Source organism: Ochotona curzoniae, unplaced genomic scaffold (assembly GCF_017591425.1).
Source record: "Ochotona curzoniae isolate NIBS_2020 unplaced genomic scaffold, NIBS_Ocur_1.0 contig_64, whole genome shotgun sequence".
Classification (NCBI taxonomy): Eukaryota; Metazoa; Chordata; class Mammalia; order Lagomorpha; family Ochotonidae; genus Ochotona; species Ochotona curzoniae.
Window position 1 is genome coordinate 51,254,511 of NW_024466502.1, and position 19,289 is coordinate 51,273,799.

General features: G+C 39.0%; 1 protein-coding gene across 5 annotated transcripts in view; it reads left to right on the forward strand.

Annotated features, from left to right (window-relative positions):
* CCDC169 (coiled-coil domain containing 169) overlaps nt 1-14,641 on the forward strand; it is a 48,942-nt gene extending 34,301 nt beyond the window's left edge. For all 5 annotated transcript variants that reach the window (XM_040991076.1, XM_040991074.1, XM_040991072.1 and 2 more), the window contains 4 exons: nt 1,958-2,056; nt 2,188-2,241; nt 11,753-11,832; nt 14,400-14,641. In XM_040991076.1, the coding sequence (XP_040847010.1) occupies nt 1,958-2,056; nt 2,188-2,241; nt 11,753-11,832; nt 14,400-14,499 (333 nt within the window). In that variant the 3' untranslated portion in view covers nt 14,500-14,641. The remainder of the gene's footprint in view (nt 1-1,957; nt 2,057-2,187; nt 2,242-11,752; nt 11,833-14,399) is intronic.
* Nucleotides 14,642-19,289: the final 4,648 nt, after the last annotated feature.

Sequence of the window (19,289 nt, forward strand, 5' to 3'; positions counted from 1 at the left end):
TGACCCAGGTAGAAGCTGGACAGTATCTCCTAACCAAGTCATTGAACCATCTAGATTTTGTGGCTTTTCTTTAATGGGCACTGTATAGTGAGAATTTCTGTGAAATATAAAGCTCTTACCCTTTGTTCCCACTCCATAGTACCACCTGTATGCCTCTTCACCAGACCTTCTCTCCCAAGTCTCGACCAAGTTTTTCCCCTCCATGACATAATAGTCAAGTAGAGGAAATATAGAAGAAAGCTTTCCCATATTTGTGGACTTCTGTGTGCTTGTCCCAAAATATTATATATTTAGGTCCTCTATTAAAAAGCTAACATGGAATAGGTTAGTTCTGGGGAAAGTAACATTCAGAAAACAAAGTTCTAGAGTTTATGAGGGATATATTGACATTAAAAGAGAAAATATATGACTTGAAAAATAAGCTTATTTCTCAAGCTAAAAGCATAAGAACAGTAGTGGAATAAATTGCAACATTGATAATCAGAGGAATTGTGAGAGGATTACAGGGTACCTTCAAACTAAGACCTCTGTTCAGTTAACCCTTATCATAAATGACTGTTTTTCCCTGAAGGCTTCCTTACATTTTGTTTAACAATTTTCTAGAAAATAAATGTAGCTTAGGTTGGAATACAATGCAATTAAATAATTCCCCAACACTCAGTATATATATATATATATATATATATGTGTGTGTGTGTGTGTGTGTGTGTGTATGTATATATATATATATATATATTACTAGTAATCAAAATAATCTAGGTGCTGCTGCAGTGGTGCATCATGCTATTCCTCCACCCTGTGGTGCCAGCATTCCTTATGGATGCTAGTTCATGTCCTGGATGCCCTACTTCTGATCCACCTCCCTGCTTGTGTCCTGGGAAGACAATGGAGGATGGCTAGGAACCCTGCACCTACGTGGGAGACTAAAGGAAGCTCCTGGCTCCTGGCTCCTTGCTTTAAATCAGTTCAGTTCTGGCATTTGTGGCTAATTAGGGTGTGAGCTAGTGGATGGAGGACCTTCTCCTATATCTGTAAAAATCTGCCTTTCAAATAAAAAGAATAAGTCTTTTAAAAATTGAATCAATTTTGTATTTAAGAATTTTGCTGATTTATTTGAAAGAGTTACAGAGAGATAAGAGGGAGAAAGATCTTCCATCTGCTAGTTCACTTCCCAAATCCCTACAATGATCAGGACTGAGCCAGGCCAAGCCAGTAGTGAGGTACTTCATCTGGGTCTCTCATATAGGTGACAGGTGCCAAACATCTGGACCAGCTTCCATTGTCTTTCCCAGGCCATCAGAAAGAAATTGAATCAGAAGTGGAGCAGCTGGAACAGGAACTGGTGCTCTAGAGGGATGCTGGAATCACAAGAGTGGCTGCACTTGCCATGCCATGTAGCTGGCCCATATTTCCTCTTTTAGTGAAAAAGGAGTGATAAAGTTTTTCTTTTATATTGATGCCTTACTGTGTTCTTGTCTATCTCTAAAGCAATTTTCAGCAGGAAGTAAAAACTGACTTAAAATGTGAGTATACAGTTAGAAAGAATATGTAGTATATAAATGTCTTTGTTTTATAATTCTCATTAACAATGGTAGCAATGATACAAATAGCCATATATATAATAATTGTTAAATGTGTATTCTTTGGAGTAAAATGCTGTCTAATTCTGTATCTACCATTTATTAGCTACCTATCCTTCGGCCAGTCATGTAACCTCTAAGGTTTACTTTAAAGAGTGAAATGGAAATCATAACCCAACTCGAGTAGTAATGAGAATTAAATTAAGTAATCAATGGGAAATGCTTAATACAATGCATGGCATATTGTTCAGGTTCATTATTACATTTAAAATGCATAGTATGGAACTATGAAATCTTATGAGGAAAGAAAGCGATAATAATTTCATATGGTTGTTTAGAACATGAGATCATATTAAATTTACTATTTATATTTTCAGGAATCTTTAAATACATTACTTAAGCAGCTAGAAAAACAAAAAAGGAGTCTTGAAAATCAAGTCAAAGACTATGCGTTTAGACTGGAGCAAGAATCAAAGGTTTGCCTTGACTCTATACTAAACTATTTGAAGCTGCCATGACTTAACTTAAGTTAAACCTTAACTTACTAAAAGTCTTGCTGCTATTGCTCATCTTATATTGCTTTCCTTTCTTTCTTTCTGTCCTGCAGGCTTACCATAGGACTAACAATGAACGTCGTACCTATCTTGCTGAGATGTCTCAGGTAACTTTTAACATCCACATTCCACGGGTTTTCTGTAAGGATTAATTGCTTTTTTTTTTTTTTTTTGACTTTCTAGGCCTTGTTTGATTTTGAATTATGGGAGGAAATCTACCAAGGTTTTTGCTTTTAGGCAGAATGACAGAGTGAGGAAGTTCTCTATCTGTTGTGTCTCTGGCTTTGGTATTAAGGTGATATCCATGATGAACATAGATGCAAAAGTCTTCAACAAAGTACTAACCAACAGAATCCAACAATACATCAAACAGATGATGCAGGCATAGTTTAACATATGCAGACCAATAAATGTGCTATATAACATCAGTAAAATGAATAATGAAAACCATATTATCATCTCAGTAGATGCAGAAAAGGCATTTAGTAAAATCCAACAGTATTTTCCACTAAGATCTTGACCTAGACAAGGATGTCCACTTTCACCATTGTTTCTCCATATAGTATTGGAAGGCCTCACTAGAGCTATTAAGTAAGAAAAAGAAATTAAAGCAATTCAAAACTTACATGAGGAATTAAAATTATCCCTGTGTTCAGATGACATGATTCTCTATATAGGAGAACTAAAAGACTCAATAAAGAAACTCTTGGAACTCATAAGCATTTGGCAGGGTAGCAGGGTAAAAACCAATCAACATAAATTATTGGCCCTAGTATACATAAGCAAGTCCATAGCAGAGAAAGAATATGTACGTATAGTTCCTTTTAAAATAGTGGAGAAGAAACTTAAATACCTTGGAACAAACCAAACCAATGATCTGAAAGATATTTATGATGAAAATTGCAAAACATTAAAAAAAGAAATATAAGACATTACAAGATTGAGAAATTTACCAGGTTTCTGAATCAGGAAGATCAACATCATCAAAATGTCCATATTGCTGATAGTAATACAGAGATTCATTGTGATACCAATCAAAATCCTAATAATATTCTCAGAGCTGGCAAAGATGTTACAAAAATTCATCTGAAAACAGAAGAGTCCACAAATAGCCAAAGCTATTCTGAAGAATAGATATAAAACTAGAGGAATCACAATTCTAGACCTATAGACATCCTATCGGGCAGTAGTCATCAATACAGCCTGGTTCTGGGACAGAAAAAGAGAAGATCAATGGAACCAAATAGAAACACCAGAAGTGAGCCCACACATGTAGCTAACTAATCTTTGACAAAATTAAACAAAACTAAAAACTGGAAACAATCCAGGGGAAACGGCTGGTCTCTTCAACTAATGCTGTAGGGACATTTGGATATCAGTGTGCAAAAGAAGCAAGACATCCACCTTTCACAAATCTCAGCTCTAAGTGGATCATGGACTTCAATCTGCATCCAGAAAACACCTAACTATAAGAGGAAAACATAGGAATTATTCTACAAGATATAGAAATAGGGGAAGACTTCTTAAAGTCACCAGAAGCACAGGCAGTCAAATCCAAAGTAAATGAATGAGATTACCTCAAACTAAGAATCCTCTGTATAGCAGAGGAAACAGTCAACAAAGTGAAGAAGCAGCCAACTGAACGTGAGAAAATCTTAGCACACAACATTACTTATAAGGGACTAATATTCAGGACTTACAAAGAGCTTCAGAAACTGAATGAGAGCTAAGCAAGCCTGTAAATAAATGGGTGAAGGAATTGAGCATGCAGTATTTCAAAAAAGAACAAATTCAAATGGCTGAAAGAAAAATTTAAAAATGCTCAGGCTGCCTAAATGTCAGGGAAATACAAAGGAAAACCACATTGAGGTTCCACCTAATTTTATTGAGGTTGGCCTACATTCAGAAATTTACTAACAGCACCTGCCAGGATAAAAGGTACCCTACTCCGCTGTTGGTGGGAGTGTAGGTTAGTGCAGCCACTATGCAAGTCAGTATGGAGTATGCTCAGACAACTGAAAATTGCTCTACAATATCACCCAGTTATCCCACTCCTTGGAACATATTCAAAGTGAAATTTGCATGTGAGAAAGTGACTTGCAGCCTTATATTTATATCAGCACAATCCACAATAGTCAAGACATGGAAACAACTCAGATGCTTGTCAAAAGAGGAGTGAATAAAGAAACTGGTACGTCTACTCCATGGAATACCACACACATGTTAAAAGGAATTATATTTTACTATTTGCAACAAAATGGTCCCAACTGGAGATCATTTTGCTCGGTAAAATTAGTGAGTCTCAAAAAGCCAAATAATATGTTCTTTCTGTTATAAGGCAACATTCACTCAAAATACGAAACAAATAGATTATATAGGTAAACATGTATGTACATATATTCTTATAAATAAGCTGTATAATGGAAAATAGTAGACCTGGAAGTGAAGGTGACAGTATGCATCTCTGCTCTCAAATAAATGGAGGACTCCCAATGGAACTGTTAAATATACCTTGACGATATGATACTAGATTTTCTATCATTGCGTATACATACAATGCTATGATACATTTCAACAGCAGAATGTTGGAGTTGTGACTGTTGCCAAAGGACTATACTATTGTGATAAAATGGGGAATACAGAGAATAGTGAGAGTGGGGAAGAAGGAAGGGCAGTTGGAGTGGGGATCTCTATACCTACAAAACGATATTATGGAAAATAATTTGAACAAACTTTTCAAAACATAAAAAAGAGAGGAAGGTAAAGAGAGAGGGAGGGAGAGACAGAAAGAAAGAGCAAGTAGAAAGAATTCTGTTAGTAATTAATACTCCAAATGCCTGTAAAAGCTGGGTCTGGGACAAGTCAAAGCCAGGAGCCCAGAACTCTATTTGGGTCTCCCATGTGGGTGGCAGGGGCCAGGCTCTTGGGCAATCTGCTGCATTGCCAGGTGCATTAACAGGGAGCTGGTGGGAAGCAGTACAATGGGTGGAATAGTACATCTAATGTGGGATACTCATGTCACATAATGCAGCTTAACCTGGTGCACCACCATACCAGCCCTCGTACCAAGATTTCAAATATGGAGTGACAAAAGGAAAGTCTGTAATCTTCATGAAGATGTGAAGACTTCCCCAAGTAAGATTATTTTGTGTATAAAGATGATACAAAAGTTCATCTGGAATCACAAAAGACCATGAATAGCTAAAGCTATCCTGAAAAACAGAAATCAAACTGGAGGAATCACAATTCCAGACCTCAAGACATACTACAGAGCAGTGGTTATCAAAACAATCTGGTACTGGTACGGAAAGAGAGAAGATCAGTGAAACAGAGTAGAAACACAGAAGGGAATCCACACATGTATAGTCAATTAATCTTTGACAGGAAAACTGAAAACAATCCAGGTAAAAAACCTGGTCTACTCAACAAATGCTGTTGGGACAACTGGATAGCAGCATCCAGAATAAAGAAGCAAGAACCGCACCTGTCGTATTATACAAAAATCAGCTCTAACTGGCTCAAGGACCTAAATCTACACCCAGAAACTATCAAACTATCAAAGGAAAACATAGGAAAACACACTCTAAGAGATGGGAACAGGGAAAGACTTCTTAGAAAAGACACCTAATGCAAAGACAATCAAATCCAAAATGAACAAATGGGACTGCATCAAACTAAAAAGCTTCTGTACAGCAAAGGAAACAATTAACAAAGTAAAGAAGCAACCAACAGAATGGGAGAAAATTTTTGCATACTACACAAGTGATAGGGGACTAATATCCAGGATCTACAGAGAGCTTCAGAAACCCAGGGACAGCAAAAACAAAACAAAACAAAACAAAACAAAACAACAACAAAAAAACCCTGTAACAAAATGGGCAAAAGAAATGATCAGACATTTCTCAAAAAAAAAAAAATGTCAAGACGCTTCACTTCATAAGTGTACATGGTGAGATCTAAGACAACATTGAATCTGTTAAAAAAAATATGTGCTTATAAATACTGGGCAGGAAAGTGATGTGTAAATTCTGAAAGATGCTGCACTTGTTTTCCATAGTTTTTTGATACTTTGAGACCATGTTCATCCCAGTGTTTCATAGCATTCTCTACATTGACTTTAGTACTAATATGGTTTAATATTTGCCACCTAAATATTTAAACCTTAATAACTTTATTTTGCTATATGTTTTTAAATTAGAATATGAGTTCATTTTTTTGGTTTTTTGATGCAATTTTTGTTTTTAAAGATTTATCTATTTTTATTGAAAAGGCAGATTTACAGAGAGAAGGAAAGACAGAGAGAAGGGTCTTCTGTTTGCTGGTTCACTCCCCAAGTGACCACAGCAACTGGTGCTGAGCTTATCTGAAGCCAGGAGCCAGGAGCTTCTTCTGGGTCTTTCAAGCAGGTGCAGGATCCCAAGGTTTGGGACATCCTCTACTGCTTTCTCAGGCTACAAGCGGAGAGCTGGATGGGGAGTGAAGGAGCCACAACACAAACTGACACCCATATGGCATCCTGGCACATGCAAGGCAAGGATTTAGCCACTGAACCGTCACTGTGGGCCTGAGTTCAGTTTTCAATATTTGTTATTCAAATAGAAGCTTCTAAGCTGCAGATGGATGTATGAACCTCGGGGAATCTATACCTCAGATTGGTGATGCAGATTTGAAATAAAAATATTAGCATATAGATAGCAAAGTCACAGGAATGATTGAAGTGCATTTGAAAGTGCAGATTGAAAATAAAAGGTAGAGTATAGCTCTGGAGAGCTTCCACAGAGATAGTCAAGAGAAGAGCTAAACGGGGTGTGAGAGTCCTCAAGACACAGCTAGGTTATACGAGGTTGTGGCCGACCTTGATGGCATGAATGGTTATTTATTGCTGATCTGAAGTACCTAGAGGGATCAATGAAATGTTCCAGAGGAAGGAAGTTTGATTTGGGATTCACAACTAATAAAGGGATCTGTAGAAGAAATGGAGAATGAAAGTCAGGGCAGTCTGCAGTGTAAACCAAGGTTCGCAGGAAGGGGCAATGCAAATCCATCCCTTCAGTTTCTCTTGTTCATAAAAAAGGGCAGTCAGTTCAAACTTCATGATCCTTGACACTAGTCTGGGAACCCCACCTCCTCTGGCAGCAAGGGATCTTTTGTCCTTTTGCTCAAACTGCGTAAACTCCTCTCCATGGCATATCTTTTTGTACATGCCAGTCTTACTTCTTTAAGTTCCAGCACAATTGCTACCTCCTTTATGCGGCCAGGACATGATGAAAGACCACAGACTATAGAACTCTTGCAAATTTGATTAAATTCCAGCTTTGTGTGATGTTTTGGTCTTTAATGTCTCTGCTTTGCTATACCTCCCCACCTGCACCCTTCTGTGACATCTGCCCCAGAAAGTACCCATTGATAACTTTGTTCGGGTTTAGAGACAGAAAGTACCTGGCACACAGTAGGTTTTAATAGCCCTTATCTTTTCTAATTTCCTGAACCTCTCTGTGACATCAGAATTGCTTCCTTCTCTTCTCCTTCCCCTGGTCCCTTGTAGCTGTTATGTTGCTTGTTTCACTCATTGGCAGGCTCCTCGGTGAGGTCAGACATAGTGTCTCTCTCTCCGTTGTTTGTTTTTGTTTTCTATTTATGCTTATAATAAAATGGGCAAATTTTTGCTTATATTGGCAAATGTTCAACATTTAGATATTTAGTGAACAAAATATATATGGAAATCTCTATTATAATGATAAGCCCAAACCATTTAGAGAAAACTGATATATACAGCATTGTGGAAGAATTTTTTTTTTTTAAGGTTAGAAGTAAAAATCTTTTGCCCTCAAAACATTCATTTACCTTTGTTTATCTGAAAAAAAAATCATTTGGGTAGACTAATCCTGCTCTGACTATTCAGGGATCACTGAACACACAATAAAAGCCTATTTTAACTGCTACCCAGGAAGATGCTAATCCTATCCCCAGCATAAATGTTAATAAGGATTTTCACTCTAGAGTGAATAGTTAATCTTTATAGTCAAAGGCAGTTTTGACCACGTGGATACTCCAGTGACAGAAAGGTTAATGGCTGATTTGCAGTTCTCACCATGCTGGATATGTAAATGTTTGTAGATAACCAGAGCTGTTTGGTGAGGCTGCTGCTTTGACTTCTGCTGCTGGCTCCGTGCCTTTGTCTCACTTGTGATCCACTGTTCTTTTTTCTTTTTTTAAGATTTATTTATTTTTATTGCAAAGTCAGATATACAGAGAGGAGAGACAGAAAGGAAGAGCTTCCATCCGATGATTCACTCCTCAAGTGAGCACAACAGCCAGAGCTGCATCGATCCGAAGCCAGGAGCCAGGAGCATGTTCTTGCAGGCAGGTCCAAGTACCTGGACTAGGTGTCCCAAGCATAGCCACATCCCACATCCCAGGGCTCACAAACCTGACATCCACCTAGTAGGCGAACCCCAGGGCCCGGGACAGGAGACCCAAGCCCCACCGAAGCCCCCACCCCCAGGGCTCACAAAACCAACACATACCAATAAGATAGGCCCCAAGACCTGGACCAAGTGACCCACACCCCACCAGCTTCCCTGTCCTTGGGCTTAGATTGACTTTGTCCTCCTCCTGTCCTGACTAGAACAGTGGCCGTGCTCAACCAGACACACCCATTCTGGTTCTTGTTGCTGGTAGTTGTAGCCCAGCGCTACCTCGTCCATGCCCAGACACAGCTTTCACGTAATTCAGTGGGAGTCAAGACCTACTCTGGCCTGTTCTACACCCAGCCTGGCTTTCACAAGTACCGGTGGGGAGTGGAGTCAAGCCCGATCTGTTGCTCCACCATCCCAGTGCACACCTGCACCGGTGCAGTCTGTAGCCATACACAGCCACACCTGCTGCCCCTAGTCCTACTCCCATTCTCACCAGTGGGAACCCCAACCGAGCTAGGTAGCACCCTTAGCTCCCCAGCAAGGCCTGACCATATCCACAGTTCTTGGGCAAGCCAGCAGAGATTGCAATTCCACAGGGTGAATCCACATTGCCCCCACAGATTCTGCTATCAGAACCACTTCTTTCAGTTTGTTTTATCCAGAGGATCTTAGCAAATGTCTGTAAGATCATCTCCCTCGTGTTCACATGTGTTTTGGCTGCTATATCCCTGCCAATATTCTATACTGCGGCCAGAGCAAACATTGTGCACATTTCCTGCATGTCCCATGCTACTACTCTTGAGATTATTATTGATTCTTTTTTGCTAGTCTGTCTTCCTGAAATTCCTTTCTCTGCTTCTTAACTGACTACTCTTCCATATGGGGACATCCTCCAGCTCAAAATAATTGCATCTCCTCCACCTTTGCAAAGTTCCTGTGCAGATTTCTTTCAAGCTCTTTCAGTCTTCATCTGTTTATGTTGCTGTGTCTCCAAAAGAGCCCTGCCTTCTTTGTACCTGTGTTCCATGCAGTGGTAGCACAGAGTAGACACTTGGAAACATTTGCTGAATGAATAAAGGAGTGAAAACCACCTTCTGTTCCAGTGCACCAGATCTGGCACTCTTGGACCAAGATCATTTAATATCTTAACAAAGGAAAGTATGTCTACTGGGTGTGAAATTCAATTTCTCTTCCTTTTACCTTCACATTTGTTCACAATCTTTATCCATCGTTCCTATTCTATCTCTTGTTTGAGAGAAAAACATTCCAATCTTCAAAAATGTTTTTCTCGGGCCCGGCGCGGTGGCGCAAGTGGTTAAGGTTCTCGCCTTGCACGCCCGGGATCCCATATGGGCGCCAGTTCTATCCCAGCGGCCCCGCTTCCCTTCCAGCTCCCTGCCTGTGGCCCGGGAAAGCAGTCGAGGATGGCCCAAAGCTTTGGGAACCTGCACCCGCGTGGGAGACCCGGAAGAGGCTCCTGGCTTTGGATCGGCATAGCATCGGCCGTTGCGCTCACTTGGGGAGTGAATCATCGGACGGAAGATCTTCCTCTCTGTCTCTCCTCTCTGTATATCCGCTTTTCCAATAAAAAAATAATAATAAAAAATGTTTTTCTTTTACATTTTTTGTTTCACTTTCATGGTACATGGATTCTCCTGTTTACAATGTGCTTTACTCTTCACCAAAACAAGAACCAACACAAATACTTCACTCCATGTATTCTCATAAAATGACCTTTTCTTCAGCTCCACTTCAAGAAAGAGTGTATATACTTGTGTTTGCTTCTCATTCCTCCACCACTTTTCATTTTCTTCTGATCATACTGTTGTGCTTCAGCCTTGTTTCTATCTTAATTAACGTATGCAGTGAGTCCTCAGCAAGCCTCAGGGATTAGCCATCTTGGAGGCACTTCCCTTTGCTAGCGAGTCTCACTTCTTGAAATATCCCTTCACACTTGAGTTCCACAACAGCACTTATCTCCCTCTTTTTTTGCTATCAGTTAAACGGTAGTCTTGTCTGTTGATAAATCTCCCATTCTTAAAAGGTTGCTTTCCTATGGGGCAGCATTATGGTATAATGTGTTAAGCCACTGCCTGTGATGCCAGCATCTCATATGGTGCCAGCAGCTGATTTTTGTCCTGGCTGCTCTGCTTACAATCCACCTGCTTGGTAATGTGCTTGGGAAAGCAGGAGATGGCCCCAAGTACCTGGGCACCTGCTTCTACACGGAACCTATACGAAGCTCCTGGCTCCTGGCTGAGCCCTGGCTGCTGTGACCACTTGAAAATTGAAACTATACATTTCAAATAAATAAATAAATTCTAATATTACTTTCCCAAGTCAATATCATCAATTTTCTTACTCCTCTGTGTGCCCATTAATCAGTGATCGCATTCATTTATGGCTTCAGTTGTCTTCTGTGGGGTCTCTGGCCTCAGTTGTTTCTGCATTACTGATTATGTTTATATCATCCACAATAAAACCTCTTTTTGTATCTGGGGCAATTTCAAAATAGACAAGAATTATTATTTTTTTAAAATTTCTGCTTAACTTCATCTACTTTCAGTGTTTTCTGTATCATGTATACTTACTGTGTGCCGAAGACACTTAAAAAATTTTTCTTTGTTTTTATTGGAAAGTCAGATTCACAGAGAGAAGGAAAGACAGAAAGATCTTCCATCTGCTGGTTCATTCCCCAAGGCTCACAACAGCCAGAGCTGAGCCTATCTGAAGTCAAGAGCCAGGAGCTTCCTCCTGATCTCCCACACAGGTGCAGGGTCCCAAGGCCAATTTCTAATGCTTTCCAGGCCACAATCAGCAGGTGAAAGCGAAGTAGAGCAGCTGGGGTATGGACCAACATATGGATCCCAGCATATGCAAGGCTAGGACTTTAGCCACTAGGCTACGGCACCAGGCCCTGAAGACATTTTAATGACCCACATGATACAGATGATATGGCTTTCTTTAATTTCTTTTATATTTAACAGATTATATGGACTTAGGGTCTTCATGGGATTTCCAGAATCTGGAAGTATGAAAACACTGGCATGTCTTGATTTACCCGCTATGCTTGTCATCTTTGTTACATGCTACTAAAGGACCTTGTAGTGAAGGAGTTCATTAAAAATGGACTATTCTTCTGATCTACAAAATCAGTCATGAAATAAGAGGATTGAAAACTCAGATTTTTGTATTTCAGGCTTCAGGTTCCCATCAGATTCCAAAAAGGCAACAACACATGGAACAACTGCCAAAAATGAAGGAGAATCTAGTGAAAATGTAAGTCTGCTGTAGGTCTTCATTTTGATTCATTGTATTTGTTTGCAAACTGTACTGAGAAGTCTGGTATGTGCTATGTTTTTGAAAGTTGAACCTCTAGGTTTTATAGCACGTTAATGGAATTGAAAGAAGTTTGTGATCTCCATTTGCTGTTTACCCTGTTTTTAGAGTCCAGAAACATTTTCAGCCCTCAAATATGGTAGCATCTTATCTTTTGAACTGAAACAGTTCTCACGGAAACCTAAGACTACATTATTTAAAACACAAACTACAATTATATTGTCAACCTTAACCTTTTTAAGCAGGGAAATGTTTATTGCATTAGAAAGTGAAATAAATGTGATAACACTGGAATTTAAACTATGCTTTCCCATGTATATAAAACCAACTTAGGATAAAGAGAAGAAAGATGTTTAATGGTGGCTATATTGACCCACAATTTTTCCTGGCTCTGTACTAAATACACATGAGTTACTCAGGTGAACCTTGTTTGATCCGGTGGAGAGGATATATTACTTTATGACTTAACACTCTCAAAGTTAAAGCAGGCCAGGCTTTTGGCGCAGCTATTAAGATGCTGCTTGGGCTGCTTGCATTCCATAGTGGAGTGCCTGGGTTTGGGGTCAGGATCCGCTGCTGCTTCCTACTTCAGTTAATGTGTACCCTGGGAACAGGAGATACCGTCTCAAGTAGCTGGGTCCCTGGTATCCATGAGAGACACTTGGATGAATTTTTGGGCTCCTGGTTTTGGAGAGTGAACCAATAAGCAAGAGATCTTGTCTATCTGGCTCTGCCTTTCAAATAAAATGAAAATAAACAGGATTTTTCTGACAAAAATATATTTTAGCTACTAGGCTACCACATCGGGCCCCAAAACCTGTTTTTTTAAACCAAGCTACAAATTAGCTGTAAATCAGAATCCTTCTTGCATCCAGAGTTGTTGCACAACAGTTTAAGCTGTTGTCTACCAAGCTAGCATCCCGTATGGGTGCTGGTTTGAATTGCAGATGTTCCTCTTCTGATTCTACTCCCTGTTAATACGTCTAGGAAGGCAACAGAAGATGGTCAAAGTGCTTGGTCCATGCCCCTTGCTTTCATGTGTGACACCCAGAGGAAACTCCTGGTTCCTGGCTTTGGTCTGGCCCAGTCCTGGCTGTTGCATTGGAACAGTGTTTATATGAATAAATGCTTTATTTTAAATGACAGAGCAGTGCACTAATGTTTTATGTACTTTTCAATATCAATATAGAATAATTGCTGAAAAGTTTAAAAATATTTAAAGCTCAAGTTGCAGTAGGTCAAACATTTGCTGTGATTGATGGTTTTACATGTACTAATGTCAAAATGTTAATTTGATGTTTAGAGTAAAACAGCATTAGAAAAAACACACTGTAAGTGTGAAATTCTATTAAAAAGAAATCAATCATGGATAGACTACAGATAAATGAGAAACATATACTGCTATTAAAAGTTATATTTTAGATATGTTTACAGTTTCCAGTTGGGGGAGGGGCGAGGGAGAAGACCCTTTTTAATGAATTGCAGAAATAGACTCTCTATTATGAGGTTTGAAAGTTGCCCAAAAAATGCTATCCAAGTTAATAAGTAATTTTGTTGACTGACCCATGGTACCTATTATTTACGAAAAATCATCAGGCTATTTAAACAGTGAGAACTATCTGGGAATAAATGAGGCTTAACTAGAGCATGATGCTATTCTATCCCAGTCGTGTCTGCCAGCCTACAGGTTTTCACTGTGATTGTGGGTTATTGATTTTCAAGGCTAGCATAGTGCTGGGAAGGGTGTTTGTTGGAGGCAGGGAGATGGGGGACAGTAGATAAGAAAGCATCAAGTTAAAATGTCACAGATCTTAAAAAAATGTTAAAAAAATAAATTTTACTAGATTGGTACAAGATTTTAGTTTCCAGAGTTCTGGAAATTACGTCTGACCGTTTTTTCTATTAATCATTATTTTTGTGGAGAAGACACATAAGGAGAAAAGAAATAGTCTTATTCTGTCATTTTAATTGAAAATTCTTTTTTAGCTAAACAATTTAAAATGTATTGTAGGGAACTGAAATGGCCTTTACCATCCCAAGTAAGGATATATAAAGAAGTACATTTTAAAAGGAGGGTATATAAGTCAAGAAGGGAAAGAGGACTTTGCGAAATTCTTAAAGGCTTATAGATTTATTGTCATGGACCTACTTAATACTCTACCTCTGCCTCTGCTTCAGTTCAAATTCTAGTGGCAAGTATCAGAATAGTGCATCTTAAACTCTTTAGAGAGAGCTTTCTAATTTTTTTTTTTTCTCTTAGGCCACCTAGTGCACAGCATCCCAGTCTTTGGATCAGCTGTGTTTGAGCTGATTCTCATTAGAGCATGGTGAGATGACTGGTAGGGCAGGTGGCTGTCTATTATTGTGCGGGAAAAGCAAAATATGAGTAGAAGGGCTTCCACGAGAAGCACTGAGAATTATTTGCAGTATGCAGTTCTCCCTACAGTGTATATGTCTGTGGTATGCAATGGTGACTTAAAAATCATGATCAACTTATTTTATTTCAGGGGAAGATTTAATCTAGTCCACCAGAAGACAGCAAATGCCAAGAAAGTACCAGTCAAAAGAGTTACAAGATCAAACCATCTTCCTAAACTCAATCCATGATTCCAGAATCTGGAAGATTTCCATTTCTTCTCCCCCTACTTGTTTTTTCTTTACCATCTAGCATACTCAACTTGAGAAGCTAAGGTTCAGCACATTTTTTTTTTCCCATGGAATGAAATAAGACAGAACTGTTATGCTTCTCTTTAGCTTTCCATTCAGAAATGTTGTTCCTTTGTTTGCATGAAATTGCTTCTGTGACCTTAAAATAGCCAAAATACTTGGGATGTAAGAAGTATCCTAGGAAGTGTGCAGGTTAACCTCATCTCACTTGCTTTTCATAACAAATCTGTTGTCTGCTGTGATATTAACATTGTTATTCTCTTTGGCCACTAGCTAAAATGTGAGTTTATGAAACGTTATGCTACTATAAACTATCATGCTTGGTATTCAAATCCTGGATTTTAAACAATCTGCAAATGCATTTAGAAATTTCATTCAGAATATCATGATATTATAGTAATAACTTTTACATTGCAATACTATGTTTTCTATCTTTGCCTCTACTTAACCATATCATCATATATTTAAATTTGTTTGTTTTCTTTTTTTATTTTTGACAATCTTTACATATTTTAAATACCCACATATATTTAAATTTTATTAGAAATTAAACTTGTAACTTATACTGAGGGACTATGCTACTGTGATAGCATGGAGGAAGGGGACAATGGGGAAGGAAGGAAGGGAGGGAGGGAGAGTGGGGAACCATTTACCTAAAGAACTGTATTGTGGAGAGGCTCCTTTAGACTAACTCCACTGTTTAAGTAAGCAACTGCTTTAGACCAGTTTATTCCTATTAAGCACAGATTTTTCTCCCTGTTACTTCTTCAAGACCAAAAGCAAAAGGATCATTCTTTTTAAACTACTGGCACCAGTGTAATGACTCAACTGGCTAATCCTCAGCCTGGATGTGCTGGCATCCTATGTAGGCACTGATTTGTGTCTCAGCTTTCCTACTTCCTACTCAGCCTCCTGCTTTGTGGCTTAGGAAAGTAGCAGAGGATAACTCAAAGCTTTGGAATCCTGCACCCACATGGAACTCCTGGAAGAGTCTCTTGGCTCCTGGTTTCTGGCTTTAGGTTGGCTCAGCTCCAACCATTGCAACCATTTGGGGAGTAAACCAGCAGATGGAAGAACTGTCTTTCTTTCTCTCTGTAAATCTACCTTTCCAATAAAAATAAATACATCTTTAAAGCACTGCAACCATCATCAACAACAAAAAGCAAATAAAATTTTTCCTAAAATCCAATATTAAAAAATCTACTATACCTGTATCATTTATGTTATCGTTTAAATACATTGGTCATTTGAATTTTTTAGGCCGGGTAAAGGGTGGAGCTTTGTCTTGTCTTCTTTGGTAAGGAGGTGAGTATATTCTGGCAAGAAAAGCAAAGGGGTTCTTAGTGATCATAGCAATGAATACTTTCCACACTGTTTTTCTATGGGACACATCAATGAGGCTCCATTCAAACAGGAAATACTTTAGTTACCAGGGTAGAGTCCTTGCACTGCTTTGCTTAGTGAGAAGTATGTGAAGCACTGTGTTTAGTAGTATGAAGAATATATATACACAGCTGTGTTTAGATCTACAAATCTAGCAGTGTGTGTGGCCAGGTGTAGCCTGTGACTGACTTTAGGCCAATGTAAAGTAAGCATAATGAGGCACATCATTTCTGTAACTTCCCAGGAAATCCTTCTTGGTTTTGTGTTTTATGGGTGCATGTTGAGGGTTTAAAAGCAAATTCTAATGTCCCAGGGGAGGACAGATACATAAGATGCAAAAACTTCACTCCCTGGCCATTGAATATAGCAGATTTTGTTCAATTGTGAATGAAAAGTAAAATTTTCTATGTTTTGGTATGTTAAATCACTGAGATTTGAGCTATATTTGTTAAAATATTTAGCCTGTTTATATTGTATCAAACATTGTAAACATAAAATTTGCAGGTATTTGATGTTTTCAGTAGTCTTTCTTAGCAACTACATGGATAAACTCTGTGATTCCTTGATAATGATGACCCCTGACATGCAGCACTTAATTGGATTCTAGAACTTTAGTTGGGTAATTTTAAATTAGTTCTAACTCAAGATATTTTCAAATCTGAGGACTAAAAATAATCTTTTTGATTTCCACCAATGTCTTTTTAGGATACTGCTCTTTTAAGCATTGGTACAAATGCTGTACTATCTGATAGAGATGGCTGGGCCCAGGCAGCTGTGGAATGCACATTGTGCAGTAGGTCTGTAATGGAAGAATGCATCACACTTCTGGGCCTGAAAAGTCTTCCCAAGGGTGGAATAAATTCCCTGATTATCTAGCTATTCACCTTCCCTTATTTGTTACTGTGCCTCTCTTGTGGAGCTGCTAAGCCATTGCCACTTGTTTCAGTATTTTGTTAAGGCACCTAAGTTCAAACTCTCAGTCTTTGCATTATGACTAATAAGAAACACATCCCAGATCTCAGAGACTTAACTCAAAGACTTGTTCTCCTCCAAGCACAACCCATTCGGGTCTTATTAATAAAAAATAACTAAAGGCAAAAAATAAAATCTTTTATAGAAGGAGTGAGAGAAACCGGAATGAGAGAGAGATAGAACAGGTCTATTTATCAGTTGTGTTATTCTGGGTGGTAACACAGGCTCATATTGTTATAGCCTTTATACATAAAAAAATCATTTTAAAAATTATGGAAGATGCACATTTTGAAAAAAATATGGATTTCAAAATTGTTTGCACCAAAATAAGCTTACTTTTAAAACTTTAAAAATTGTATTTCATTCACAAGCTTTTTAAAGCATGTCAATACATATGTATTCTTGGGTTAGTATGAAATTTCTAATTAAAAAATGGAAATTATTCCATTTGGTTTCAGTCATGTTAGCATACATGCAAGTCTTCACAAGGAATGTGTGAATGACTTTTTAAATTCTACCTCATCCTTCACCTTTCTACAAGGAAACTTTTACCTTGTAAGAGGTCTGAATTGTTTATGTAATAAAATGCCTCATGACTTCTCTGTCACTATAACTAAAAGAAAATAAGATACTTTATAGTTATGTGATGGTCTTAAGTGGAAGAGCTAAAAATAAGGATATCTTGCTATTCTGGGAAAAATGCCCCCAAATGAATTAAAATGACAGGGCTTGGTCTTGCTTAGCCCTTGTCTACAGTAACAGGGCCACTTTGGTTTAGCAGCACATCCTAGCAAAGACATATAAGGCATGCTTATTAGAAAAAAAAAAAATCTTCTTTTGAATTTTAGTACATTGGTGATGAGAAAATTGTCATGCCTTACTACAGTCAATGGCACTTTAGATGTTGATACTATTATTTGACCATTTCACTGCCTAATGAAAATATTTCCTCATTGAGAAAAACACATATTTATACACTCTTGTGTTATCCTGCTTCAGAAAAAAAGAGTTCTATCTAATGATGAGGAAGACATGAGATGGTGTCTTAAACTGTTCCAGCTGCTATGAAAACACTGTCACAGAATTGGAATAAACAACAGATTTTATTTCTCACAGTCTAGAGGCTGAACAGTTGAACATCAATATATTATTGGATTCAGTATATGGGTATGGCTGACTTCCTGGGTCACAGACAGCCTCTTTTCATGGTGTCCTCATGCAGCAGAAGGGACCCGGGAGGCATTGAGTGCACTCCTGATGGGTCCTCCCCCTCTTGGCTTAATTCCCTCTTAAAGGGCTCATCTCTTGTTCCTATCATCCTGAGGATTAGCATTTTCACAGACGACTTTGAGAGTGGAATGAGTGCACAAAGACTGCAGATGGAACTTGGAATACTTTGGAAATTGTCCTGTTGTCTGCCCAGACTAACCACAAAAGAAAAGTGTGAGTCAACCTGTGTGGGAGAAACCAAAGCAAAGACAAACCGTTTTAGGAGTGATTCTGCTGAACTTCCGGTGGTGCAGTGGTCAGAACTGCGCCTGCAGCTTAGAACTGACCAAGAGGCAAAAAGGAGACAATCACAGGAGGTCAGAGTTTATTTGAACCACAAAAGGTTTTGGTTGGAAGTCAGAAATGAAGAAAACCCATAGATGAATTAGCAAATAGGGAGGGACAGAGAAAATACTTGCAGCAGTTCCCACTCCAATAAAGTATGCTCCCAGAGGTCCTTAAGGGCTTCTCTGGGTTCCAGGCAATTCATACCATCAGACTACATTTCCAAAGAAGTTACTTTATCTGGCTGTGTGTGTCCTACCCTGGAGACTATTGACTGGGGAGGGGAGGCAGTCCCAGGACATTATTAGGGGATAGAAACTGATCAAGTTGATTTGATTAAAAGCCAAGTATAGAAAGCCAGATTGGATAAGATGATGCGTGCCCCAACGACACACTAAGAAATGGGAATGTAAGCAGAGGATCCCCTTGAACATTTTTAAATAAGGAAAGAAGAGGGTTAAAGCTGACCTTTCCTCTCGTTATGTCACCACCAACATAACTTATACCAGCTCTGCACATTTACACTAGAGATGCCGAGTTTATAACTTCGTGCATAAAATAATTTTTTGTTTGCCCCATATCTTTTTCTTTCCACCATACAAGCTGGCATTAGAAAATAGAGGGCAGGGCCCGGCGCAGTAGCGCAAGTGGTTAAGGTCCTCGCCTTGCACGCCCCGGGATCCCATTTGGGCGCCGGTTCTATCCTGGCAGCCCCGCTTCCCTTCCAGCTCCCTGCCTGTGGCCTGGGAAAGCAGTCCAGGACCACCCAAAGCTTTGGGACCCTGCACCCGCGTGGGAGACCCGGAAGAGGCTCCTGGCTT